Source organism: Myotis davidii, unplaced genomic scaffold (assembly GCF_000327345.1).
Source record: "Myotis davidii unplaced genomic scaffold, ASM32734v1 scaffold238, whole genome shotgun sequence".
NCBI lineage: Eukaryota > Metazoa > Chordata > Mammalia > Chiroptera > Vespertilionidae > Myotis > Myotis davidii.
The window spans coordinates 2,658,527-2,685,860 of NW_006293779.1; the positions used below are offsets into that span (position 1 = coordinate 2,658,527).

Sequence of the window (27,334 nt, forward strand, 5' to 3'; positions counted from 1 at the left end):
ATGACCTCCTGGTTCATAGGTAGATGCTCAACTATTGAGCCACGCCAGTCTGGCAATAGTGAACTTTTAGTATTCACTTACTTTGTGTGGAGCTGAAGTCCTGGACACTGCTGGGCCTGTGAGGCCTTGTACAAGATTAGGCAGGAGTCTGAGGCCTCTCTTGGCCATTCCGTGTACTGAGAGAGGTAAGCCAGGTGATGTGTCCCTGGGTCGGCCCAGTGACTCCCCACTGGACCCATCCAAGGCTCATTCTCCCTCTCCTTCTCATTCTATAGTCTCTCTCCTTCATCAACCTTTTACCTTGATTATAGCTTTTTGGTCAAGGCCTCTTTAGAAATATTAATTCGTTTCATTTTCACACTGAATCTCTGAGGGGATATTCTTATCTATGGGTCAGTAAGTAGCAGGGTCCATCTTTGCAGCCTGGGGTGCCTTTTCCACTGAATACTCTGACCCACTATCCATACTCAGGGTAGCAGGTCAGGAGACGGCCACACAGGAAACAGCTGATGATGGATTGAATGTTGAAACGGGATGCTTTCGGTCATTCAACATTGTGTTTTTATGCCTCGTCCATGCTATGTGTGACTCATTTTTACTGAGGAGAGGGAAAGAATTGAGAACAGTATCATTTGTTCTGAGTGTGTTTGAGAAGAATATGTATTCTCTAATTAGTAAGTGGCAAATTCTACTTTAAAATCAGGTTTGTTACTGGTGCTGTTCAAATCCTTGATATCCTTATTGGTTACTTATCTTTGTGATCTAACAATTTTTAAAGGAACTCACTATGATTATGGATTTATTAATCCCTCTTTTACATGCTCTTAGGCTATTTTTCTGGTATGACTATTTATATAAGACTAGAGGCCCGGTGCACAAAATTCGTGGAGAGGGGGGGAGGCTTCCTCAGCCCGGCCTGCACCCTCTCGCAATCCAGGACCCCTCAGGGGATGTCTGACTTCCAGTTTAGACACAATCTAGCAGTCAGACATCTCTCTCACAATCTGGGACCACTGGCTCCTAACCGCTCACCTGCCTGCTTGCTTGATCACCCCTAACCACTCTGCATGCCTGCCTGATAGCCCCTAACCACTCGCCCAACTGCCTTATCACCCCTAACCACTCTGCCTGCCTGCCTGATCACCCCTAACTGCCTCTGCCTCAGCCCTGCCGCTGCGGCTTCGTCCGGAAGGATGTCCCAAATGATGTCCTGAAAGTCGTTCAGCTGTCTGGTCTAATTAGCATATTACACTTCTATTATTATAGATTTCCTTTAGCTCATGTTTCACTGGTATATATTCTCCCATCCTTTAATTTTTATCCTTTAAAGTCCTTATTTTTTACATATTTCTTGGGTTTCCTTGTTTTTTACATTTCTTATCAGCAGAATATTATTTCTCTCTTTCAACCAATCCAACAATTTCTATTTAAACCAACATATTTAATCCTTTCAAATTTAGTGAGATGGTTGATATGTTCAGATTCATTTCTATCAGAGCTAAATTGGTTTATATATCTATGTACACATTGCTTTTTAATGGAACTTAATTTTGTGTTTTAAAGCGTTGTTGAGATATATTTGACATATAATGCACTGCCAGAGGGAAGATGGTCAGGAAAGGGAGGCTCTGGATTTGTAGAGCCAGTGAAATAAATAATCCATCATCGTCCTAGGAGACATTGTCCTCTTGTGCAAGCCCCAGGCCAGCCCGCTGGGCTCAGCTAGCTCACTGGCAATAGAGCAGTGGTTCTCAACCTTCCTAATGCCGCGACCCTTTAATACAGTTCCTCATGTTGTGGTGACCCCCAACCATAAAATTATTTTCGTTGCTACTTCATAACTGTAATTTTGCTACTGTTATGAATCGTAATGTAAATATCTGATATGCAGGATGTATTTTCATTGTTACAAATTGAACATAATTAAAGCATTGTGATTAATCACAAAAACAATAACCTATACTAATAAAAGACAAACATGCAAATTGACTGTACTTTTGCTACCCCTTAAGCCATGCCCACCAGCCAATCAGAGTGACTATATGCAAATTAACCCAACCAAGATGGCGGCCGGCAGCCACAGAGCTGATGCAAGCAGGCTTGCTGCTCCAGTGATGGAGGAAGCCAACCTGCCACCAGCTCTGAGCTACACTCAAAGCAACAAAGTTTTGATTATAGAAGGTAAACAACCCCCAGATACCTGCTTTCAGCCAGCCATGGCCACGGAGCTGGAGCAAGCAGGAGTGGGTTGCCCCTGGTGATGGAGGAAGCCAAGCTTTCCACAGGACTCTGCTAAAGGCAACAAAGTTTCAATTATAGAAGGTAAATAAATCCCAGAATAAAAAGAAAAAAAGGAGAGGCTGGGAGCTTATGTCGCTAGGGTGCTTAGCCAGCCTGAAAATGGCCCTCAGCCCCTCACCCAGACTGGCCAGGCACCCCAGTGGGGACCCCTGACCCTAAAGGGGGTGTGGCCAGCCTGAAAAAAGCCTTCAGCCCCTCACCCAGACTGGCCAAACCTCCATGGGGTGAGGGTCCCCACTGGGGTGGACATCCTCCGAGGGGTCCCACACTGCAAGAGGGCATAGGCCGGGCTGAGGGACCCCCCTGGGTGCACAATTTTTTGTGCACTGGGCCTCTAGTGTAATTATATATGTGTTTTCTGATGGTCTTAGGTGACTCCTGTGAAAGGGTTGCGACCCATAGGTTGAGAACTGCTGCAATAGAGGACGATACCACAGCTCACAGTGTACCCTATACCACAGCTCCCTAGAATGCACTCTAACCTCACTCAGCCCTGACCCTGTCCCATCTGCCTGTGGTCCCTGCTCTGGCACAGCACCCACGCTGCTGCTTCCCCCACCCTTCCACTCTGGGGTCAGATCCCAGCAGGCTCCCCTGCAGGCCTTTAGATCCTCAGGAACCTGACACAACACCCAAGAGACAAGGGGCCACACCAACACCCCAGACCCATGTGTGGAGTCCACCTAGCTGAGAAAAGGCTCCAAGAGAGCCAGGACATGGAACAGCAGCCCCACATGGGTGCAAGTCCAAGGCCGGACACACAGACATGAGACAGTGTGGAACAATGCGGTTAGTATGAGCCACGTCGTAAAAGCCAACAGGGGTTGGGGAGGGAGAGGAGCTGAAAATATTTTCTTATTCCAGATGCCCGTCCCCAGCTTTGGTCCAGGAAGCAAGCTCTATTATTAGTGTTTGTGAATTCTTATTCTTCCAAAGTTACTCCATACAGAAAACAGGGTGGGGCAAACATAGGCTTATAGTTGTGAGTATGGGAAACACAGAGTTTATTCTTGTATTATTTATTCATGATTGTATTATTTTTTCATATGAACAACTCTAAACCTGTATTTTATATGTCTAAATAGGTTACATATACACCCCACACATTAGATTAAATCTTAGCTCCAAATGGAGCAGTGTGTTCATTCACTCATTTGTTCATTCAGGATTTCATTTTAAATGGACTGGATGCTAAGGATACGGGTCCCTGCTGTCACAGCGTCCAGGACACACACACAAGCACCAAAGAACCACACAGATAACACTGTCACTCGACCCTGGGACCCAGCGACGAAAGAGGTGAGACCATCTGAACTGAGAAGCCCTTCAGGTGACAGGCACATCTTTCATGGTTTAGTGGACAGTTACCAGCAAGCTGGGCCCTAGACCTGGCCGTGGACACATTCTCCTCTGGTTTCTAATATGCTTCTGATGAAGAAGCAGAGCCGTGACTCACCGCCCTCCTCTCCTCTGCTGCCCAGGGCTCACATGACTCACCCGCCCCACCCCGTCCCCCAGGAGGGCTGCAGAGGAAACAGACAAAATTGTCCCTGTGACTCAGGCGAGGAAGCTCAGCTTGGCCTGGCTCACGCCCACGGCTCCCTCCCTGCCTGCAAAGCCGTGGTGGGTGCAGGGATGTGCTGATTGAGTGAGTCCCTTCCTGGCAGGTGTCCTCAGACCATGAGCTGTGATGCGGGGATGAATACGCCTGGCAGGGCTGGGCTTGTCAGGGGAAAGCAAGGAATCTGACTCGGTTCCACCTCCTGCCTCAGCAGGGCCCTCCCTGACCAGACCTTCCAAAGAGAGAACCCCCAAGCTGGGTCCCAGGTGCTCGGGGTACACCAAGCCCCAGGCTGGTGTGCACATGCGTTTGCGAGGGCTGCCTCTGTTGTCAGCACTTCAAACAGAGCAGGCCACCACCCGGCCACAGCTAAGTGTAGTCACAGGGGAGCCACGGTCCCAGATGGGTCACAAGAACCCAGCTTTGTCTGTAAAACCTCTTACTTCATAACAGTTGGTAACTAATTCACGTTTGAAACACTGGAAAATATCCTTATTCCTGCATTTCGGAACTTCCTCTGTCCGGATCTCACCTCCACTTCAGCACCATCTCCCAGAGCAGTGATGGCGAACCTATGACATTTTTTGGTTGATTTTTCTGTTAAATGGCATTTAAATATATAAAATAAATATCAAAATTATAAGTCTTTGTTTTACTATGGTTGCAAATGTCAAAAAATTTCAATACAGTGGGGCCTTGACTTAAGAGTTTAATTCGTTCCGTGACAGAGCTCGTAACTCAAATTACTCGTATGTCAAATCAATTGTGAACGAGTGAGACACGTGATGGTGGGCTGATGTTGTGGCGTTCACTGTGACGTTCGCTGCGCCAACTAGCAGTGAGGTATCTGAAGCTGGCTCGTAACCTGAATTTTAGCTCGCAACTCAAAGCAAAAAATCAGCCGAGAGACGGCTCATATCTCGAAAAACTCGTTAGTCGGGACACTCGTAAGTCAAGGCCCCACTGTATGTGACATGGCACCAGAGTTAAGCTAGGGTTTTTCAAAATGCTGACACGCCAAGCTCAAAAGGTTCACCATCACTGTCCCAGAGCAGCCATCCTCCCTGCGTATGACCCAACCCGGGCCACGCTGCAGCACACTAGGGCACTTGTCACTTCTTTTGCACTTCCACGCTCTTGCCAATGCTGCTCCCTGCACTGCCCTGTGCTTTCCCTTTGGCATCTGTCCAAATCCCAGCCACTAGGGAGGGTCACCTATCACCCTGCCTCTGTCCCAGGCCTGACTGTGCCTTCCTTCTCTGGTTCATGCTTCCCTTGCACGTTGTGCCTCTGTCCTAGTACAAGACACAGTCCCATCTGCCATCAGCTGTGCGTGTGCCCGTCCTCACACAATGGGAGACTCTCAGATACAGACACTGTGTCTTTTTAAAAAATATACACTTTTATTGATTTCAGAGAGGAAAGCAGAGGGAGAGAGAGCTAGAAACATCAATGATGAGAGAGAATCATTGATGGGCTGCCTCCTGCACTCCCCACACTGGGGATCGAGGCCGCAACCCTGGCATGTGCCCTGACTGGGAATCATGACCTTCTGGTTCATGGGTCGATGAGCCACACCAGCCAGGCCAGACTTTGTGTCTTATTTGCAGACCCTGGGAATTTGGTAGAGACCCCAGAGAGGAGTCAGGCATCGTGCTAACTAGAATCGAGGAAAGTAGTCTAACACAGCACCGCATACAAATCACTTCAAGTGCTACAGCGTGGGTTTGGGAATTTGGGGTGTCAGTGCACCCCCTGCACACTCAGGGCCTGCCTCTGTGGCATGGCTCCCTGGGCTGCACACCCAACTTCCTGGGGCCTCTAGCTCTGAGTCCCAACCCAGCCTGTCGGGTGTGGACATCAGCACCTGCGGAGGTTCTGAGTCACCCTCTGAGCATCAGCCTAATGCTCTTCGCAGGCCTTGTCGTTAGCAACCGGGCCCTCTCAGTGCTTAGCAGTCCCCCACCCCCCTCCCACTCCCGGTTTATGGCTAAAAACATCTGTATGCAATGGGCCTTGCCAAAGTGTTCACACTCACTCCCCTGCACCTGAAGTCCCGGCCGCTTCCGGCCCTTTATGACTGTTTGCTGTGGAAACGACTGGCTTCAGGGCTCAGGAGGGAGCAGGTGCAGAGGAGCTTGGAGAGCAAATGAGTTCATGCGAGTCAACGAGCCTGCTTCTCATTCTGACCCCAGAGCGGGAATGTGAGCCAGCGCAGCCGGGGAAGGACGTGGAACACAGTAAAACCTGGGCTGATTCTCCGGGAGGTGTGAGCTGGACGTGAAATGGCCTCCAGATGTGGGTCTGAGACGTCCCCTCAGACTGAATCTGGACTTCCAGCAATCTCCCTGTGGGGACCAGAGGGCCCTCCAGAGGCCACAGCTCCTGCTCTCAGGGTCCCCGGCTCTAGCACATTCACATGGGCCGGTCCGTTCAGACATGAGCTTCTAGGACACAGCTACCCACCTGGGTGATTCCCCTTCCACCCCTCTGCTCCGTTCACAGATGGGAAGGGTTGTCTGAGGACTGAGTGAAAGGCCTGATGGGCCCGGGGGGTGGGGGGGAGAAGGGGGCACTATTTACAATTGGCGATTCTACTCATAGGCTGAGGAGTAGCCAGCGAAATATAATAGCTAAAGGAGCAGCACCCACTAGCAGATGCTCTTATTCCAAGTTTGAGTTCAGATCTTTCCTTCAACAAGCCCTTTCCAAGCTCCTCCTGAGTGCAGAGCATGGAACTGAGCACTGCAGGACACACAGGCACGAGGTCCCTGCAGCCCACCAAGGGAGAGAAAACATACAGATTGCTTCAAGTGCTGAGGCCATAAGAAAGGAGCTCGGGGAGGGAGGGGGAGCACCTGTGAGGCTGGCAGGCAAGGAGACTGACTGTGAGGATGCTGGGGAAGGGTGTTGGCAGACAGTGCAGGGGAGGGGTGAAGCTGGGGGGAATTGGGGGGCAGGGTTGGAGGGTGTGTGGAAGGCCTCAGAAGGCTGCCTCTTCAAGCACACGTGGCCCCTGACTTTGTGAGTTGGTGGGAGTCCTGTTTGTGGGAGTCCTTGAATGGTCACAGACAAGAGCTGGGGGTCAATGAAGGAGTTAGCTGATGAAAATGGGAGGTCACCTCCTTTTGTTTCATGGCTGACATGGAATCACAACCCAGTTTTGGACAAACGAAGGACTCAGACCCCAATAGCAGTGTCTGCTTTGGGACTCCAATCCTGCCAGCCCCTTTGGGATCAGGGTGCTGACCTGAGGAGGCAAAGCTAGGTCCTAACCTCTCCTCCTTCAGGAATGGTCAGTGGCAAGGCTCCTCCCCCATAACTTCGGTCTTGACAATGCCAAGTTGAAGGTTTTCTTTCTGTTTCAAGAGAAAGGAAGCTTTCTCTTTAAGCCTCTATAACCTCAAAAAAAGCCATGTTTCTACGTGGGAAGTGGGCATCTGCCTGGATTGTTTCAATATCTCTCCCACTCAAGAGCAAAGCATTTGCTATACAATAAGAACATGACCATTTTCTCCCTGATAATTATGAATCACTAGAGGCCTGGTGCACAAAATTTGTGCACAGGAGGCGGGGGGGATGGGTCCCTTATCCCAGCCTCTTGCACCCTCTCAAATCCGGGAGCCCTTGGGGGATATCCGACTGCAGGTTTAGGCCTGGCAGTTGGACATCCCTCTCACAATCTGGGACCGCAGGCTCCTAACCGCTCGCCTACCTACCTGCCTGATTGCCCCTAACCACTCTGCCTGCTGCCCTGCAGGCCTGATCATGCCCAACTGCCCTCCTTGCCGGCCTGATCACCCCTAACTACCTCTGCCTTGGCCCCTGCTACCATGGCTTTGTCTGGAAGGACATCCAGAAGATGTCCAGTCTAATTAGCATATTACCCTTTTATTAGTATAGATTACCTTGAACAAGGTAAAGTAGAAGCTCTCAGCCATCCCTCATTCCACACTCTCACACACCTCCTTCCCTCATGGTGAGTTCCTATCTTCTTTCCACTTCTTCTCCACAAGTTGAAAAGCTGACTTCTGCTGGGGTTGGGAGGGGATTTTTAATTTTGGCAGTAAAGGGTTTAGTTATTGTTTCCAAGACTCCTTACCAAGATTTCCCACAAAGCCTGGGAGGTTTATGCAAATTAAGCTCTCCCTCCAAGGCCCTGCTCCCCACCTCATGCCAGAATTCTTGGGCAGGTTGGCAGGTCAGGCACAACTTTGACCCAAGGCCACATATCTGATGAGGAACAGCTTCCTGATTCCGACAGCATTTGTGCTCTTTTATGTAATATGCTCCCAGTTCTGCTAATTAATGCTTTACCCAAAGAGAAGCCTTGTATGTCCTGAACCAACTCACCCAGGACCACAGTTGTCAGATCAGAGAAGGTCTATGCTAACTACTTATTTCAAGAATATTCCAGGTCTCCATTAGCTGCTTTTGTGATCCACTGCATGTGCCCTTCCCACAGCACCAGGTTGCCCTCAGAGAAGTTAAAGGTCCTACCCACAGACCACAATGACCTTGAGTCTCTGCTAACTCTAGCTTAGCTTTACTGACCTGGCAGGGCAGAGTTGTTATCACCAGAGGGCAAGCTCTGGTCAAGGTTGCAAATGAGGGCAGAGGAGCAGAGCAAGGGGGAGCTGGTCACATCGTGTTAATCACTTCTCCTTCTAGGGCTCTTTCCTTCTAGCTTTAGTAGCCTGAGGAAGGAGCTGGGGAAGAAGCCAGCATTGACGCCCACTCTGTGGTACCCATGGCCTCTCTAAAGACTTTGTTCTATGAAGGGAAGTCTTGCAAATGTAAACACGTCTTTTCTCCTTTAATTCCCCAAGACTGCCCAGAATTTCAGAGATACTAGCCACAGGTGTTGTCCCAGATATCTACCATTGGGGGTGAGTGGAGAAACCAGCTGTGGGGATGAGGGTAGGGTCTGGGGCCCAAGAGCCTCTGTCTGAATCAGCACACAGCAGATCTTTGACATATAGCAGGGAGCTGGTTGGATGGCTGGGAGGTTGGGTGAAGTCACTAGGCCACAGAATAAGGAATCTAAGGGTGAAATTCTAAATTAAATTTGGCAAAGGATGGGGGAGCATGAAATGCTGCTGCTCCTTATATATGGACAATACGTGCCTCAGCCCAATAGCCTCCCCTGAATTAATGAGCTGATCTTCCCAGTTCCACTTCTAACCACTGCAACCCATCCTCCATGCATCACTAGGGTGACCTCTGTTTTTAGAAGATAAACCAGATTGTTACTCCCGGTAACAGCTCTTCAACATGCATACACTAGGCCATTTACACTTTATGCTGGAGCCTGCAAGGCCTGCATGGACTGGCCCTGCCTCTTCTCCCCCACTCTGCACCTCAGTAGCTTTGCTGCAGTGCACTGCCCCTCACAGTCCCCTCCCCCGTCCTTCTGTCCCCAGTAGACTCAGTGAGTGCTTGCCTGAGTGAGGGGGTGAGCAGCAGGTCTGAGCTGCTGACCTGATCATGTTTGCCCTCAAGCTTTATTGAGACACTAGAAGCCCAGCATGTGAAATCATGCAGTCCTGCCCACCCGCCCGCTGCCCTGCTTTGACACCCTAACCTCTCCACCCAGAGCTTGAGCATACCTGGCTCTGCCCCCGACCCCTCTGGCCTCTCTGGCCGCTTCAAGCCCACCCTTGGTCCCACAAGTCGCCTCAGGCTGGTCCCACCTCCTTCGGGTGCCTCCTCGCTTCTGCCCTGTCTCGGGAGCAATGAAGTGGTACGCAGCCTCCTGATGAAACAGTCGTTTCGGCATGAGGGCATCACAACCGTTAGCATATTAGCTCTTCATTATATAGGACTAGGGGCCCGGTGCACGAAATTCGTGCACTGGGTGAGGGTGAGGGGGAGTGTCCCGCAGCCCAGCCTGCCCCCTCTCACATACTGGGAGCCCTCAGGCATTGACCCCCATCAATCTCCAATCGCAGGATCGGCCCCTTGCCCAGGCCTGACGCCTCTGTCAGACCCTCATTCCCCCCCATCACTGGTTCTGCCCCCAGCCCAGGCCTGATGCTTCTGGCCCAGGCGTCAGGCCTGGGCAGGGGACCCCCAGCCCCCTCCGATTGCTGGCTCCACCCCCCGCCCAGGCTTGATGCCTCGGCCAGAGGAGTTGACCCTCATCACCATCTGATCGCTGATCACTGGATCGGTCCCTTGCCCAGGCCTGAGGCCTCCGGCAGAGGTGTCAGGCCTGGGCAGGGCACCCCCAGCTCCCCGCGGTTACAGGCTCTGCCCCTGCCCAGGCCTAAGGCCTCTGGCCAAGTCATTAGGCCTGGGCAGGGGACCCCAAGCTCCCCGTGATCTCCCGCTCTGCCCCTGTCCAGGCCTAATGCCTCTGGCCGAGGCGTCCGGCCCGGGCAGCGGGGATCTGCAGCGGCAGTGGCCCCGCGATTGTGGGCCCCGCTTTAGGCCCAGGCAAGGGACCCCTAGCTCCCGGGACTGCCAGCTTTGACCCTGCCCAGCTCCCATCGCTGGCTCCACCCCTACTGCCTGGTATCACTGGCCAGGGTGGCAAAGGCGCCTGATTCTCCGATCATGGCTGGGGGGCGGGGCAAAGGTGGCCCTGGGGGCTCTTAGCTCCCCCCTGGGTTTCTGATCACTGTCAGTGGCAGGGGGCTTCTTCCTGCTTTCCCTTTCGCCTCCCTGCATTGTGCCTACATATGCAAATTAACCGCCATTTTGTTGTCAGTTAACTGCCATCTGAGTTGGCAGTTAATTTGCATATAGGCCTGATTAGCCAATGAAAAGGGTATCGTCGTACGCCAATTACCATGTTTCTCTTTTATTATATAGGATTATTAATATATAACATACTCAAGTTTAAGGTATAAGACATGATGATTAGATACATGTATATATTGCAAAATGACTTCCACAATAAGGCTAGTTAACATTTCCATCCCTTCACACAATTACGATTTGTGTGTGTCCGTGTGTGTATGTGTGTGTGGTGATAACATTTGAAATCTACTCTCTTAACTACTTTCAAGTATGTAATGCAGCTTTGTTAATTATAGTTGCCATGCTGTACATGAACCCCCAGATGTTATTTATCTTATAGCTGGAAGTTTGTACCCTTTGACCAACATCTCCTCATTTCCCCAATCCCCCAACCTCTGGCAGCGACCATTCTACTCTTATTTCAATGAGTTCAGGTTTTTTAGAATCCACATATAAGTAGAATCATAGGGTATTTGTCTTTCTCTGACTTGTTTCACTTAGCATAATGTCCATACATGTTGTCACAAAAGGCAGGATTCCCATGTTTCCGTGGCTGAATAATATTCCGTTGTGGGTGTGCCTGTGTGTACCTCACACACACACCATTGATGGACACCTAGCTCATTTCCACATCTTGGCTGTTGTGAGTAATGCTGCCATCTCTGTGAGTTAGCGTTTTCCTAAGTGGGATTGCTGGGTCATATGGCAGTTCTATTTTTAACTTTTTGAGGGCAAGCCATACTGTTTTCCACAGTGGCTGCACCAACTTACATTCCCACCAACAGTGCCTGAGGGTTCCCTTTTCTCCACATCCTCGCCAGCACTTATCTCCTGTCTTTTCTTACACGTGTGAAGTGACATCTTATTGTAGTTGGATTTGCATTTCCCTGGCAACCAGTGATGTTGAACACCTTTTTATGAACCTATGAAATTTGAGTATGCTCTATAAATTAGTTCACATTATGGCGTCATTGCTCATTTCTTGGTTTTACTGACTGCACTCTGGTTAGGTAAGAGGGTAGGGCTTGGGGGAGCTGGGGGAGGTGTACACTCCTGCCTCAGCCTTCTTTGCCCTGTGGTTCCTTCTGTGAGCTGCCTTTCCCAGAGAGCCACGTGGTTTGCTCATTCATCCCTTTCCCGTCCTTACTCACATATGTGAGGCCTGAGATGTCATCAGTTTTTCCACTGTGGGCGAATGCCACTCAACCAAGCCGCGTGCTTCCCATTCACTTTTTAGGAAATGTTCCCACAATCTTCCTATTGAGACGGGAAGGAAAAATATCACTGATGGGAGAGAATGGCCAGTGCGTCATATTTCTTGGCTGGAAGAAAGGAAGGTCAAGGGCAGGAGCCAAGAGGGGGCCTGCAAATGTCCAAATGCGGGGTGTTGTTAGGCAGAACAATGGTCAACTTCTGCCCACCACTCCTCCACACAGGGCCTGGGGCCAGAGCCAGAGCTGGTCAGTGACTGAGGCCAAGAGCTCCCATTCCCTAGTCACCACCAGGGGTCAGCTGTTCCCAGGCACTAAGTGACTGGACTGCAGGGCCTATAGGCTTACTGCGTGCCCTGTCCTGTGCCGGATGCATGTCCACTGTGGAGATGGGAAGAGGCCAGGCCCTGTCTGTAAGTTTACAGACACCTGCTGGAAACCTTTCCCCTTTCCCACCCATTCTTTGATTAGAACCTCATATATTCCGTGATGGAAGGAAGCCAGGTGGTGGGCATTTCCAGTTCTCAGACATGGAACCCAAGGCTCACTTTGAGTATTTTGCTTAAGATCACACAGTTTGGAAGCCATCCCAAGTCAGTTTCTAATAGAAAGCCAGTAGGTCTCCACACTGTCCCGTTTCTTCCCAAGACTAGTCGCCTTGCACGTGAGGAAGTGCTTGGAGTTCAATGGCACTATACTTGGACTATGGGGTTGTGAGTTTGAATCCTGGCTCAACCACTTAGGAACTGAGCCATCTTGGGCATGGTCCTTAACCCTTTGGGGCTGATGTTGTCATAATGTGGATAAAGTCTGAGGAAGTGCTTTGCAAACTGCAATCTATCTGCCTGTCACTCTTTAGTGCCTGTGTGGGGACAGCAGGGGTGTTAATATTCCAGGCTTGTTGGGATTATCAAATGGCCACGGTACAAGTAACAGCTCCATTAAGGCGTGCCCTGTGCTACGGTCCCCTGCGAATTGCCTTTCGAGTTCTCACTGTAACTCAAGACAGCGCTTGGGTTTTCTGCTGCTAGGTTCCCAAGTTCCCAAGCCCTAGTGACTTACATTAGCAACAGTCGTGTGTTATCTCTCAGACCGCCTCCCACCAGCCATGGGATGGAAAAGTCCCACTGTGGGCTTTGTCGTTTTACAGTCGTTTCTGGAAGTCGCATCACCAGCTGCTGTGGCAACACCTACTCAGCCATGTGCCATGGACCGAGGAGCGCAGGGCCAGTGCCTCTGTGGCCAGCTGGTTCCGGGGCACCCACACTTCAGCACCAGACATGGGCCTTGGACATGACGTCCTCTCACCTTCTTTATTTCAGTCTCGTTGGCTTCACACCCGAAAGCTGGTGCTTCCTAGGTTTTTTGGAAAGAAGGAAAGCATGTATGTGGGCAGAAAGGCAAAGAATAAAGCACATTTTGAGCCAAGTTGCTACTTTTAAGAGTTCATATACTAATATATTTGATAAATTATATCATTAGTCAAAAATGATTGGATTCTTGTAAAAAAAAAAGTAGTGGATGGGCTTGCGGCTCAATTTTTTGTTATTTTTAATTTGTAAATTTCTGCACCCAGCTTTAGTTCAGAACAGGATCCTTTCTGAATGACTTCCAGGGAATCACTACTAAGAATTTATTGGGCAAAAAGAATGGATAAGATGCTGGGCTGAACGCTGTTTGGGCTAAGCGAAATATGAGACATCCTTATCTTCGCTTTCCAGAAGCTTCTAATCCAGCTGAGGCGATAAGGCTGAAAAATAACTAACACAAGATAGCAATCCAGTCTAGCAGGCATTGCTGAGAACTATCACCATGGAAGGAGGCCATTTCAAGCTACACGGATCAGGAACAGCTGTAGGCAGAAAGTGGGATGTGACTGGATGGGGTTGGTGAAGGATGAGCAAACGTGGGACAGGCGAGGGGTACATGAGGTTTGGCACCAATGAGGTTTGGGCAACCAGTTGTGTTGATACAGAAAGGTTCACGCCTGGGGGAGTCCCTGGCTGAGGGTCTGGGCTGTCTGACACCACTGAAAGTGGCCCATGGAGAGCATGGAGCAGGGAGAGCGATAGGAGGCTGGCAGACCTGCAGAACTAAGGCAGCAGGAAGGGCTGCCCCCCAGGGGAGGGTATGGGTGGGGTGACATCTTGCCTGTCCAGGCAGGCGAGGGAGGAATGGGTGATAGGCCAAGATCCTGCTGGGGGAAAAAGTGCAGCAGGCGACAGGGAGAGGCGTGGAGCTGCTGTGTCCAGTGGGTTTCCCAGGGGAAGAGAAAGGCTCCCAATACTGAGTGGCTTGTCTGAGTGAGCTGCGTGGAGGTGATGACTGAAGCATTCAGATAGAGGGACTGTTGATGAGATTACCTGTGCACAGCCAGTGGGACTCTTGGTTCCCAGGTGTCCCTGGTGTTGCTGGGAAGCTGCTGGGTGGCTCTGTGTGTCCCACTGTGCAGGGCCGGGCCCCGGGGGTTTGGGAAGTTCCATAGTGAGGTGGACAGCTGGCCACCTGCATCACTTCATCCTATTCTCTCATCCTAGTCTTAAAATTCATCCCTCTAGAGGCACAAGCTTCACTCCTGGCCCGAGGGGTGGGGTCAGGGGGGCCAGGCAGTGAGTAACCCCCATCATATTTCTGGGCAAGCAAGTGGTTCAGGAATGAGCACTGAACCCAACTTAGGACTTGGGTTGAGCCACGTGGAAAGCAAACTCTCTGGGTCTTTCCCACTGGACTTGAACCCAAGAGGATATGGGGCTGAAGCGACTACAGGCACCAAGCCCCATGTGAATCCTGCCAATCAAGTTGGCCTGGCTGGGAGCACACAATTTGTCATAGTAATCTATACTAATAAAAGGGTAATATGCTAATTAGGCCGGATAGACCAGGCATCTTTTGGACGTCATTCTGGAGGTCCTTCCTGACAAAGCCGGGGACGTGCCCGGCCTGCAAACCCTCGGCGGCTCTTAGCCCAGGCCAGTCTTGCCCCCCAGCAGGGACCCCAATCCTGATCGGGGGTGTGGCTGACCTTCAGACCCCTGATGGCCCCTCGCCCAGGCCAGCCCCATACCCAGCAGGGACCCCTACCCTGATCCAGGGCCATCTTCAGGGCAGGCCAGCTGGCCCCAACCTGTTCACCAAGCCTCTATCCTATATAATAAAAGCGTAATATGCAAATTGACCCTAACAGCAGAACAACCAGAACAACCACTGGACCAGTCACAATGAGGCGCACTGCCCACCTCTTGGTCCCTTTCCCTGGCCATCAGGAACTGATCACCCGATGGTGAACGGGAAACTGGGGGTGGGTGGCAACGGGGGGGTGGGACCAGCTGTGGGCAGGTGGGGAAGATGGCCATGATTGCAGGCCAGGCCTAGGAACTGTACCCACACATGAATTTCATGCGCCAGGCCTCTATTTTACTTTAAAAAGGTTTCTGCGTGAGGAGTGTGTTGTCTGTGTGTAAATGCCATCTGTGCATCTCGCAGGGCTTCCTAACTGGCCTTTGAAGTCCTTGCATCAGAAACCCACCCACCACAGGGAGCTGCATAAGCCCCGTGTGTAACTCATCAGTGAACTGAGTCAAGTGGAAGAACATGAGGGGCTAGGAGATGGCCATCGATGGGCCAGTTCCTGACAGGGCTCTAGAGGCCTGTGCTCTTGCGCCCTACATGGCGCCTCTTTCCCAGAGGATGGCACTGTGGGTTCCCCACACTGGACTCCTCCAAGCTGAGTGTTTGTTGCACAACCAGGAGCCAGTGGAGCCTCACAGAGCTTAGAAGTAGGTTCTGTGGGGGAGGAAAATAATTGTCCCGCTGCCCTTCTGAGTTCTTGGCTGAGGCCCCATAATAAACAAGATTAACAAGAGAAAACAAACAAAAGTCTACTAATATGTGTCCCTCGTTATACATGGGAGAAACCCAGGGAAAAAACTACTCCCCAAGGTGACTTCAAAGTGAGGATTAGATAGGAAAAGGGGGATGGGGAGTAGAACTCTTAGGGGAGAGTGACTTTTAGGAAAGGTGAATGGGCCCTTGGAAGGGATGGGAAGTATGAGTCTGGGTGTGGTGTCGGCTTCTGGTCTTTTCTCCTGTGACAAGAGGCAGTCTTCCCTGGTTGACGACACTCCGGGGAGGGGATTTATGGGAATAAAATTCCTTGTGGAGGATCGTCTTAAGGCAGAGAAGGGAAGTTCAAAGAAAGCCTCCCTGTACCTGCTGTTTCAAGTGCCCTGCTCAGAATAATATACCAGAGCAGCATGTTTTGGGGCGGTGTGTCCTGAATGGCTACTGACACATTTTGGGGTGGCATATTCTGCTACCCTTCAGTTCCATGATTTCTGTGCATGTGTCTGCTTGCTTAGTTCATTTTTTACATTTTCCAGGTTTGGGTCTAAGATTAGCTTCATAGGAAAACCCCGATAGTAGGAGGTGGGGCAAGTAGGAGTCCCATTTACCTCTTTCAGCTGTTGGTTCTGGTATTAGCATAGAACCCAAACCTGCCCTCAGGGCTGAACTGAGAGAGGGAAGACAGTCCTTAACCCTGAATTCAACTGTGGCCTCTGGACTCCCTGTTAGGGAGGCAATATATTCCCTTCTTGCTTCGTCATTTTTAAACAGCTTTGAAAGGGGTGACTAGTCTTTCTTGACTATTACATATTACAAGACTAGAGCAATGTGTAGAAACAAAGTAGAACCCTGTCTTTACTGCAAAAATGGAAACATAGCCCACGTGTAAACTCTAATTCACTCTGATTTATTCTGGGGTTTACATTACAGGTAACACAACTCACAAACATACCAGTGGACACTGAAAACTAAGGCCTTCTGTGAGTTATTTTTAAAAATTGGTGTTTTGCACATAATGTTCCTTTAAAAAATAAATTACCAAAACCAAGACTCTCTTATGAAATAAAGATTTAAGGTCGGTACAAGACACCTTTTGGGCCACATCTAACCTGAAGCGCACCCTGTGACAAGACCGTGAGTGTTCTCTACGGCATATACTAGTTCCCAGGCACCCAGGTACTAGTATGCCATGCTAGTTCCAGCTCTTCTCCTGGTGGCATCTCAGAGTCGTGTTTACCATGGTGCCCGGTGGCTAATGAACCACTCTCAGTGAGTAGCGAAGAGACTTACCTAAGAAACACCTTGTGAAATTCTTGGAACAAGAAAAAGAAAGGGACCTGTAACTAAGGCACTGAGAGCACATTATTTATATAAAGAAATGTAAACAATTGAATACCAGCAGGCACCCCCCTTCTCCCCTCCTTCAGAGTCTCTTGTGAAAGTGCCGGGGCATGAGGTGGGGCCAGCGCTCAAGTCCTTTCGGCAGCGTCCAGTCCCGGCTCCCAGGTGACTCAAGTGGACGCTATTATTTTCCCCTAATCTGTGTGTAATAGTATTACACACAAGCAAGGGTTTTATTAGTTTTAAATTATGGGCTCTAACACTTATATTTCTTCTAACCTTTAACCATGTTCTTCCGCTGAATCTCACAATTCCTTTAGCTGTTTTGGGAAAGGTTTCTGGTGGAGGAACCTGGGTGCCTTCCTCCTGGGCTCCCATTTCCAGTGGAACGTTCACAGCCTCTATAAACCACACGCACGTTACTGAAAGCGTATCCGAGTGGTAGCGATTTAACAGCTGGACACACAGCACTGGAAATACTTCAAAGGCCAACGAGCTCACCTGCAAAGGCCTGACAGGGCGATGAGTGGGTGCCAGCAGCTGCTCTGAGTCCACAGAGACGATGTGGGAAGGTGTGCAGGGGTCCTTCCTGAGGCCACCACAACACAGAAACTAAATTCATTTCTACTTGACATTCCTTGCCAACTTCAGATGGCTCCAAGTTCCAAATCAGAAACCGTTTAGCTCTTTAATCTCTTTAAATAAGAGAAAATACAAGTGTGTTGGAAAACAAATAAGCAATTTTTTTTTTCTGAAGTAGAGTCTCTATACCTCAGTTTTAGTGCTTATGAATTTGGGGCAGGTTAAAAAAGTTTGCATTTTATCTTAAACGTGTTATTTTTATGAGAAAAAAACATTTTTAACAGAGAAAGGAAAGGATTTTCCTTCCACCAGTGTGTTAAGGAGGACGTGCCCTGGGAGCAGTGAGCGGTGAGGTTGGAAGAGGGGCTGCAGTGTGAGCACCTCTCCCCTATGCCCAGGACAATCGCCATCCTGATTGTTAAGACTAGTTCTGTGTTTCCAAATATAACCAAAGGAAGCCTGAGAGAAACCTCCTTTATTAGGAAAAATATTAAAATAAAAATACTCTAAAAACGACACACGGCTGGGCTTGCAGCAGATGCACACAATAACTGATTAGGAGCTCCTGGCGGTTTAACAGCCTCGAGGGCTGTTACATATAGTTGGTGCGTCTGGCGGAGGCCCTTGCTAGTCCTCCCGCAGTGAGGACGGGGTGTCCACATTGCCCTGTGCAGACAGGACTTTCTCAAAGAAGCCACTTGGTAAGTTCAGCTCACAATGTGTGTACCTCATGTTTCAACTGTTTGTAAAAGTCACCGTCCAGCAGAAATGAGAAGGAAGTAAGGGGAAGACATTCGTGCCAAGAGTACCTGGAGCATAAACAGCTTTTGAGGCGGGTTCCAGGCAGGAGTAAAGCTGACAGGTTTGCTAACAGCTAACGCCTTTTAATTGCCTCCGATTCTCTGCTGCTCTAAGGAGCATCCTCATTATGTGACAAAAAAGCAGTGGCAGCTTCAGGAGAGGGGAACATGACCATGTGCTTCTCATGCCTTGGGAGGCTGGTGCTATTGGTTTACTGGGTTTTTCACTGACTCCAAATGACTGAAATAGGTGAACAACTGGTCAAAACTGGGTTTAAATTTTACTATTGAAAGAGGAAGCCTAGGACTAAAAATGAGATCCCTCTCTTGTTATTAAAAAACAAAGGATTCATTTTTGTGTTATTTTGGTTTTAAGAGAAGAGCTTGTCAAGGCTACGAGAGTTCAGTAATTTAGGATAAACCATTACTGCCTTGTCTGCAAGGGTTTTGTTGTTGTTTTAATGGCAAAAGTTAGAGTTCCGTGCACATGAAACGCACTAACCTTCCTTTTGTAGGCAGGTTTTGGAGAAATATTTCACAAGAGACAACTTCAAAGGAGAGTTTCTGACTGCAGCAACAGAATGTTCTACACTTTCCTTTAAAAAAGTGACTTTTTACAGTTTTTAACACACAAGAGGCTATACCTGCTGACATGCTGTAGTGAAACCAGCACTAAGCATACCCAATTAAATAGAAGTGAAGAACTACACTGAATTAGTTCCCATCGTTAAAAAGCAAATGAAGGTTTCTGAGTGGAAAGTCTGCGGCTGCTCTGAGACAGCCCAAGGCTATTCTCCACAGGAGAAAAGGGCACAGGTGGTCTTCTCACTCCCAGGTGGTGCAAGGCTAACTGCCACGGTCTTATGAATAATGAAGGGCTTCTATCAAAATATTTGGTCAAAGGACAAGAGTTTTGTTTTCTGGTCTGAAGGAAGGATACAGTGGTTTGATTGGCACAGAAAGGAGTTGGAAGGGAGGGGCCAGGCGGAAGTGCCAGCAGCTGAGCTGGGCCAGTGCTGCGCCTCTTGTACACAGTTTGTTAGAAAACGGGATTGAGCCTTTGAGAAAACCTTGTGCGCACCTTGTCTGTGAACAGCTTGATGATTGTTTAAGAATACTCTGGCCCGAGTTAATTCACAGCAATTGCTCCCTGCTCTGCATGTTGAAATTACATTCAGAGATTTAAAAAAAAAATCATGTGTGTGGCAATATTTTTCCACAAAACTAAGTTCAAAGTATCTTTAACAAATAATGATGGTAGTAGGAAATATTTGACATAGTCATGCAAAAACGCATCTCAGTTGACAAAGGCTTACATTTCCCAAATATTTCCTAGGTTGTCACACTGGACCTTACAATCTTACTCATCTTTCTTTGCAGTTGAATGTGACTGTTTGTGTAAAAAACGGTAGCATGCAAGTTCTATTATCTCCAGCCCACCAAATATTCTCTCTTGCAATACAAAGATGACAATGGTGATTATAAAATACCATCGAACAAGACTGTACAAATACACGAGTAGGCACATGGCAGGGCTGAACAGGGTCCAATACAGTATAGAGAGAAATTTGACCACGAGGACCCTGAGCTCAGACTTGCATGGAGGGATGACAGGCTGCCCGGTGAAGCTGAAATTCTTCTCCCCTTGGTAGAAGGAGCGCAGCCTCTCCTCCTTCTCCTCCCACCGCTTGTGGCACCAGAGCTGCAGGTCCTCCTTGGACGCGGGCAGGGTGTCTGCTGGGTAGCGGTGCACGTGGAAGTGGATCTCCCTGGGGAAGTCCCCCTGCAGGAGGTGCCTCTCCGTCTGAGGGATGTTGTGAGGGTACGCCACCGTGATGTCGTGGACAGCATCGAGGTTCTTCCCTAGGTGTGGAAAGATGGAAGCATAGGTCGAGTTAGACAATTGGGCAGCAATACTGACTCACAATGCAAGGCAGAGCCAAAACCTGAAAAACAATCAGAACAGAGTGAACCGTGAGGAACAAACAGGGCTATAAATACTGGCGTTCCAGGCACTCGGGTCAATATTTACCAGTCATTTTGGTTTTAGAGAGAAATGATCTTCATTCGTGGAAACAGTAACCTACATCCTAGAACTAAAAAGGTAAGCACAGAAGTCAGGTTTGAGACAAATGAAAAGGCACAGGACCAGCCCTCTTATAAGATTCACTGCTTTGATGCCTCCTATTAATACACCCTTCTCTCCAAATACACCACAAATTGTCCACCTTTAACCCAATATTACCATGACAGCTACTGGAAAGAAAAACTCAGAATCAGACTTGATAAAGTGGCCAGAAACCCATGAAAACTTCCATATGATTTTTTTTTATTTTTATTTTTAAAAACTTACCAACTTGAAGTCCTAGTAAGACTGTGACCCAATATTACCATCAACCTTAGCACTCTCATGATGAATTTTTCTGGGGTTGTTTTCAGCAAAGTCATATGTTAGATGCTAGAGATAAAGAGACAAGTAAAACATGGGCCCTAACCTTACTCATGAGTTCACAACAGAACTAGGGAGACAGGCATGCATAGTGCCCTAAACAGACCAGAGGTGCATCTGTAAGGGGGGGAGGGAACAGGTGAGGCAGTTGGAGGGGGCAGGGTGAACCTCTGGCAAAGAGCAGGGTGGGGCTGGGGCACTAAGAGCAGGCTGGAGGTGGGCAGTAAAGGCTCTCATTGTCAAACTTGGGAATTGGAACTCAGTTCTGCAGGTGGGAGAAACAGCTCAAGTAGTAGAGAACCACTTCAGGATTTTTAACAGGAAAAGATCCATGGTTTCATTTTAGCAAGAATTACCTTGGGGGCAATGAAAGAATGGTTTGGAGAGGACCAAGAGCAAGAGAGGTAGGAAGAGTATTTGATGGTCATTGTAAGGCAGGAAAGACAAGAAATAGAAGGTAGAGGTCAAAGGAAGTGACATGTCTGACAAAGTTACAAGGAAGAACTGATGTCACAGAGTGAAAAGGTGGATGTAGCCGAGGTTTCTTGCTGGCCCAGGGAATCAAATGGATGGTGGGGCCTTTGAGATTACAAATGTATGCAGAGTGTAAGATCTTTAAGGAATCATGAGGATCACCTAATCGAACACTGCAGGCAAGGCCCAGAGAGGTTAAGTGTTTTGGCCAAGGGCACACAGAGTGTTGGTGCAGTGTCTGAATGTCATTTTGTTCTGTTCCATGTTATTGTCAGTGATAGACTTTTGATGTGGACTTTGATTCATTAAAGAACTATATGAGGCAGGCAAAATTAATCCATGGTACCGTAGTGGGCTGTGGGCACTGATTGGAAGGGGGTCATGAGGTAATATTCTGGGTGGCAGAAACATTCTATATCTAGATTAGGTATGCATTACATCAAATTGTACATTTAAAGTCTATGCATTTCACTCTATTTAAATTTCTTTAAATATTAATAATAATAAAGAGATGCAGCAAGTTCCCCATCATCTGCCACCATGCTACCCTTTCTACTGAACTTGTTAGGTTGTGCTCGTTTTATTTTAGTGCTTCTTTACGTCTTCTGTCAATGTTTACTGACTCTCCTATTTACTTAAGGGTAAGAACTGGGTTTCAATTTGGTGTGAAAACTCTCTTATAAAGATAATCAGATAATAAGGGCTTTGTTATAAAAAGTGAAAATAACTGCACAGACTTCGGACAAAATTACATGTTCATCATTGGAAACTAGAGGAAAAGCAGAAGGAAAACAGAGGGTCAGGAGGCACTAATGGTCAAGTCCAAGGAGTTAAAAAAACAACAAAACACATAACATTCATGTCCATGGAGGCTCCTAATTCAGGATGTTTATCTACAGTCTGTTTGTTTCTGGTGACACTGAACTTTTGATAAAAGAGAACAGCACATTTAATATGTTGAAATATTTGGAATGAAAATTGATTCCTAAACCCAAGGAACACAGAATGTACTAACCCTAAGCTCAATATTATAATATAAAACAGAATCAGTGTATTGTTTTCTATGATAGCCTGTTGCAGCACTTGTGATACTCTAAAATTTAGCAAAGTGACATCAGATGTAGGTTTACAGGACCATTCAGACAGCAAGGTCTTACATACTGGGGAGATCTATGACTATAAAGATGACTTTAATATTTCTAATCCTCTGATGTTAAAAACAATTTCTACCAGACATTGATACACAAGTGGATAAATCACATGAAATTAAATCAGTCTGTACTTGGAGAGCTATCTTAATCAGAAAGAGATTTAATGAAAAGCCTCAGCTTAGAAGAATACCCTAATTATTACAGGCTAATATTTGTCCACAAAGAAGGATTTGTTTCAGGATTAGTCAGAGACCAGGAGAAGCCAGAGACACCAATGCAATAATGGAATGCCTAATTAAATGATAATGGGATCCTAATGATAATGTATTGCTTTCCCCTGCACATGATTTATTTACCACAACTGCTTTTCACTTGGTTCATTACGGAAAACTAAATAAAATGCAATTACTAAAAATAAACTGGGAAAGAAAAAAGAATTGGTAAATTAGACTTTTTTTTAACATGGAGAAATTCAGATGTAACAAAAAGGCTAACTGTTAGAAAACAGTCCTGCTGCAGAAGACACAGCAGTTCTATAAGAGAGATCTAAGTAATCTGTATTCGTATGCATTGTTTTAGTTTTTGGTTGTGAGTCGAGTGAAACCTGTAAAGTATTTTTAAATTTTAAGTGCTTTGTGGTGGCACTTAGCTTTCCTTAATTCTCACATATAAATCTAAAACCTTTAGGTCTTTTTTTTAACTATCTTAAAATGCAAAGAATTTATACTATATGAGAATCCATTATCTTTCTTTTCTAACTTTTGCTTTGAAATAATTTCAGGTTTACAAAAAATGTTGCAAAGTACTAAAAAGACTTCCAGTAAACTTCACGCACTTCTAGCATCTTATACAACCACTAGAGGCCTGATACACAAAATTCATGCATGGGGGGTGGGGATCCCTCAGCCCGGCCTGCGCCCTCTTGCAATCAGGACCCCTCGCTCCTGCCTGCTCCCTCCTAACCGACCACCTGTTCACTCCTTACAGTCCACCTGCTCACTCCTTACCGCTTGGCTTGCCATTTCTTAGCACTGTCACAGAGGTGGGAGAGGCTCCCGCCACCACCGCTGCGCTTGTCAGCTGTGAGCCTGGCTTTTGGCTGAGCGGTGCTCCCACTGTGGAAGTGCAGCTCCTGGTGGTCAGTGTGCATCATAGCAATCAGTTGTTCTGGTCGTTCTGCCATAAAGGTCACTTGTCTTTTATACATATAGACAGTGCACTTACTGGTAAACAAAATTACATTAACATCGACACTTTGCTATTAGCTCATCTATATATGAAATTTTATTCAAATTTGCCAACTGTTCCACAATTGTCCTTTTTTTGGTTCCAGATCAATCCAGGAACTAATGCTGATAGTTACTTTGTGGAATGTTTCTCAATTTGGTTTGTCTGGTGTTTCCTTATAATTAAAACCAAGTGATGCATTTTGGCATAAAGTGAAGATGCCCTTCTCAGTGAATCCTCTCAGGATCTGTTATCTTTTCAATACAAATTGACACAACCTGTAAGGGGTAACAGCCGCTTCTTACGTACACATCACCATGGTTGTGTTAATAATGTAACATCCCAAGGTTATGTTTTACTCTCTGCTGGTCATCGGGACGCTGGGATTTGATGAGAATGTACACATTGTCTTCCTTCTCTAAATCCCACCACTCTCTATGTGAGCTTCTCTTACAGCATTTAACCATTTTTCTAGTTTATACTAAGTGTTTATGTCAAAATCATATCTCTTGGATTAGACTATATATGTCTCAAGGGCAAGCTGCAGGTCTTTCTCATCTTTGTATTCTCCACATGGCTCTGAACATAGAAACAACTATTAGAGAAATGACTCCTCAATAACTATGAGACTAAGAAAATAAATAAATACACGGAATTCCAAACAGTATGTAGGTACTCTTTCATGTTATTTTATTCAATACTCTCAATAACCCCATGAAGTGGATCTTAAGACCCAGGTTAAGTATTCTGTCTGAGGCTGCAAAGCCAGTAAGGGGCAGGGATGGTTTAACCTAGGTCCCTCTCATTCTACAGCCCTGGTGATTAGGTTCAAGAATTTAATATTGGGAGACAGTTGAAGACTTTCTCATTTTCAATTTAGTAAACTGAAGATCAGAGAGATTAAGTACTCTTTCAAAGAGGCTTAGAGTTGGCTGAATAAAAGGACTAAATTTAGAATCTAGTTTTCCTGCCTCCCAGTGTTAGTTAGCTCACTCCATTGCATAAAAGGACTGGAGCAAGGCCCCCAAATTGTAGTTTGGTACTCTCAACAAGCACCACTATTAAACTTTAGAATCTGGAAGAATACAATTGGTCTTTACATTATCTTTTTTTAAAGTCTCTCAAAATGTTGAGTTTGGGAGCAAAAGTCTTTTAGACAAACTTAAATATATTAATTTAATTATACTGCAAACATAACTGAAATTCTTTCCATTTCTGAACATATTACAAACAAAAACATCAATTAATCAACATTTATCCTCAGTGGAAGAAACACACTGTTCTAATTGAGAATGTGTCCAATGGAAATGGACTGAATTATGGTGTGTTTCTGCATATGGTTCTGAAATGAAAAAGTTTTCCATTACTCTTCTAGGTATGACTATGAAAACCTAATTATATTTGAAAGAATTATGGCCCACATGTGAATTTTTAAATGGTTCCTTCACTGACCTGTAATAAAGTGAGAAATGGTATGATCTATCACATTCCTATGTTGAACTAGGTTATCTTTTATTCCAGTGAATTTACATTGCTTACAGTAAATTTGCTACTTAATATTATGAATAAACTTTCTTTTAGTAAGTATCTAGTCTGACAGAGGAAATGAAGGTTTATAAGTGAGTAGAATGACCATATAAACTAATATTCTCTTGTGGTTCATTTATCTCTGCCTATAGCTTTTTCTTTATGGTGTTGCTACTATCCATCATTCTTATGAAAATTTGTCAGTGACTCTTGGGGCAATATTTTCCTGTCTCTCTACAGAAATAGAAATACTCTGTTATCGCTGGTTCAGCTACAGTCACAGTATGGCTTCCAGTCTCTCCGGCTGGACTATCTTCTAAGTCTCTCTCTGGATGTAACCTACACCTTTCTTAACCCTTGCTATACATACAAAAATACTGCCCACACTGGGAAAGGCAATTTGATAGCAAAAGTAAATTCACTAAGACTCTCAGAAACACTAGCTTGCCATTCAAAATGAAGGCTTAACTTGCATTCTGGTATATTTTTCAGCCTAGAAAACAGCTCAATTATTCTAAGGCTAATTTGTCTCATATACTGTTGTGATGTAACTTATTCTCACTTAAGTGTATGTGTGTGTGTGTGTGTGAGAGAGAGAGAGATCCTGCTCTAAGTTCCAAGGTCAAAGTCAGTTTCAAAGTCAAACTAAGCTGTCCCTGCTTTAGGGGTGGAGTGGAGTTCCTGAAAAGACAACATTCTTATTCCTATTAAATACTTAGAATGACTTAAAAGTAGTCTCAGAATCAGCTCTAGACCCCTGTTGAAATAGAATATAAATGAAAATTAACACCCGAGACTTCTAAAAATTGTCATAGATCTCAGGAATTCGTCACTGAATCATAGGGAAACAGGTTTTTAATCTCATAGTTTTTTCATTGTTTTTTAAAACTTATCAACTCAATCAGGAATTTTACTAGATCATATAGGTTTCTCAAGAGTAATGGGTATTATAATGCTTTTGTATGTCTGATGGCACTGAGTTCAATGCTGTCTCATTATAAGCAACCAATAAGTATATGCTGACTAAATGGATAATTGTCATAATTGGCTTAATAAAAATGTCTCAACCTTGTTGGCATTCCTTTTCATTGAAATATCAATGAGATAGTAGTAAATTATATCTTAAAATGGCAAATTTAAACGTGTGTGGCTTTAAACTCATTATCAATTAGTGAAAATGGTATCAGGTTGGCCAGAAAGTTGGATGCTCTATTTTTTTTTTATTGCTTCTGAATTATTAGCCCAGTTGTATTTGAACCTCAGTCATATACAGGAAAAAAAGAGTTGCATCCAAGAGTCGCATTCATCCAAGAAATAGAGTGGAATGTTATTTGCTAAACTCCTATTTTTAAAAGAAACTAGGGAAGGTCTATTTGCAGCCAATAGCCCTGGGCCAACCATTCGTTATAAAGCTTGAGAACAGAGTAATTTCAGAATTGTGTTCATTTTAATAAAAACTTCAAATGATTTGCAATTCTTGATCATAATAATGGCTTGTCCCCCAACCCCCCATGCCTAATGATGAGCAACATAAATGACTGCATGCTGCTGTGGTGGAAGCTGAGGGTACATGACTGAGCACTAACAATAATCTCACTGGGCCATTATTAATAGGAAAAGATTTTTTTGGTTATACTTGGGCTAAGAAGAACCCAACTCTGTTCAAATGACCTAGGCCAAGACAAATTTTTGGCATTCATCAAAAGGAATAGATAAACTAAATATTTGTGAGCCACCTACCAGAACATTTCTAGCTGGAGAGTACAGAGGACAGCGACACTAGCAAACAGAAATTAAGTTGGGAAGAAGTAAGGAGTTTGGTATAGATATAGTTGAGGTGATAGACTGAAATGAAATGATCCCATCTACCTATGGGAGACACAGGTCAGACCTCAGGAGACAGAAGAGTGGAGGTAGAGTCTAAGGGAGAAATGAATCCTATATAATAAAAGGCTAATATGCAAATTGACCATCACTTTAACACACAAGATGGCTGCCCCCATGTGGCCACAAGATGGCCTGCAGGGGAGGGCAGTTGGGGGCAACCAGGCCTGCAGGGGAGGACAGTTAGGGGTGACCAGGCCAGCAGGGGAGGGCGGCTAGGGGCAATCAGGATGGCAGAG

The 27,334-nt window shown here is 46.5% G+C and overlaps 1 protein-coding gene across 3 annotated transcripts in view; it reads right to left on the reverse strand.

Moving 5' to 3' along the window:
* Positions 1–16,546: 16,546 nt before the first annotated feature.
* The window catches only part of LCLAT1 (lysocardiolipin acyltransferase 1), a 128,310-nt gene continuing 117,522 nt past the window's right edge, over positions 16,547–27,334 (reverse strand). For 2 of the 3 annotated variants that reach the window (XM_006767422.2, XM_015566346.1), the window contains one exon: positions 16,547–20,246. In XM_006767422.2, coding sequence (XP_006767485.1) covers positions 19,744–20,246 — 503 coding nt within the window. In that variant the 3' untranslated portion in view covers positions 16,547–19,743. The remainder of the gene's footprint in view (positions 20,247–27,334) is intronic. The other variant, XM_006767423.2, reaches the window with a different exon arrangement.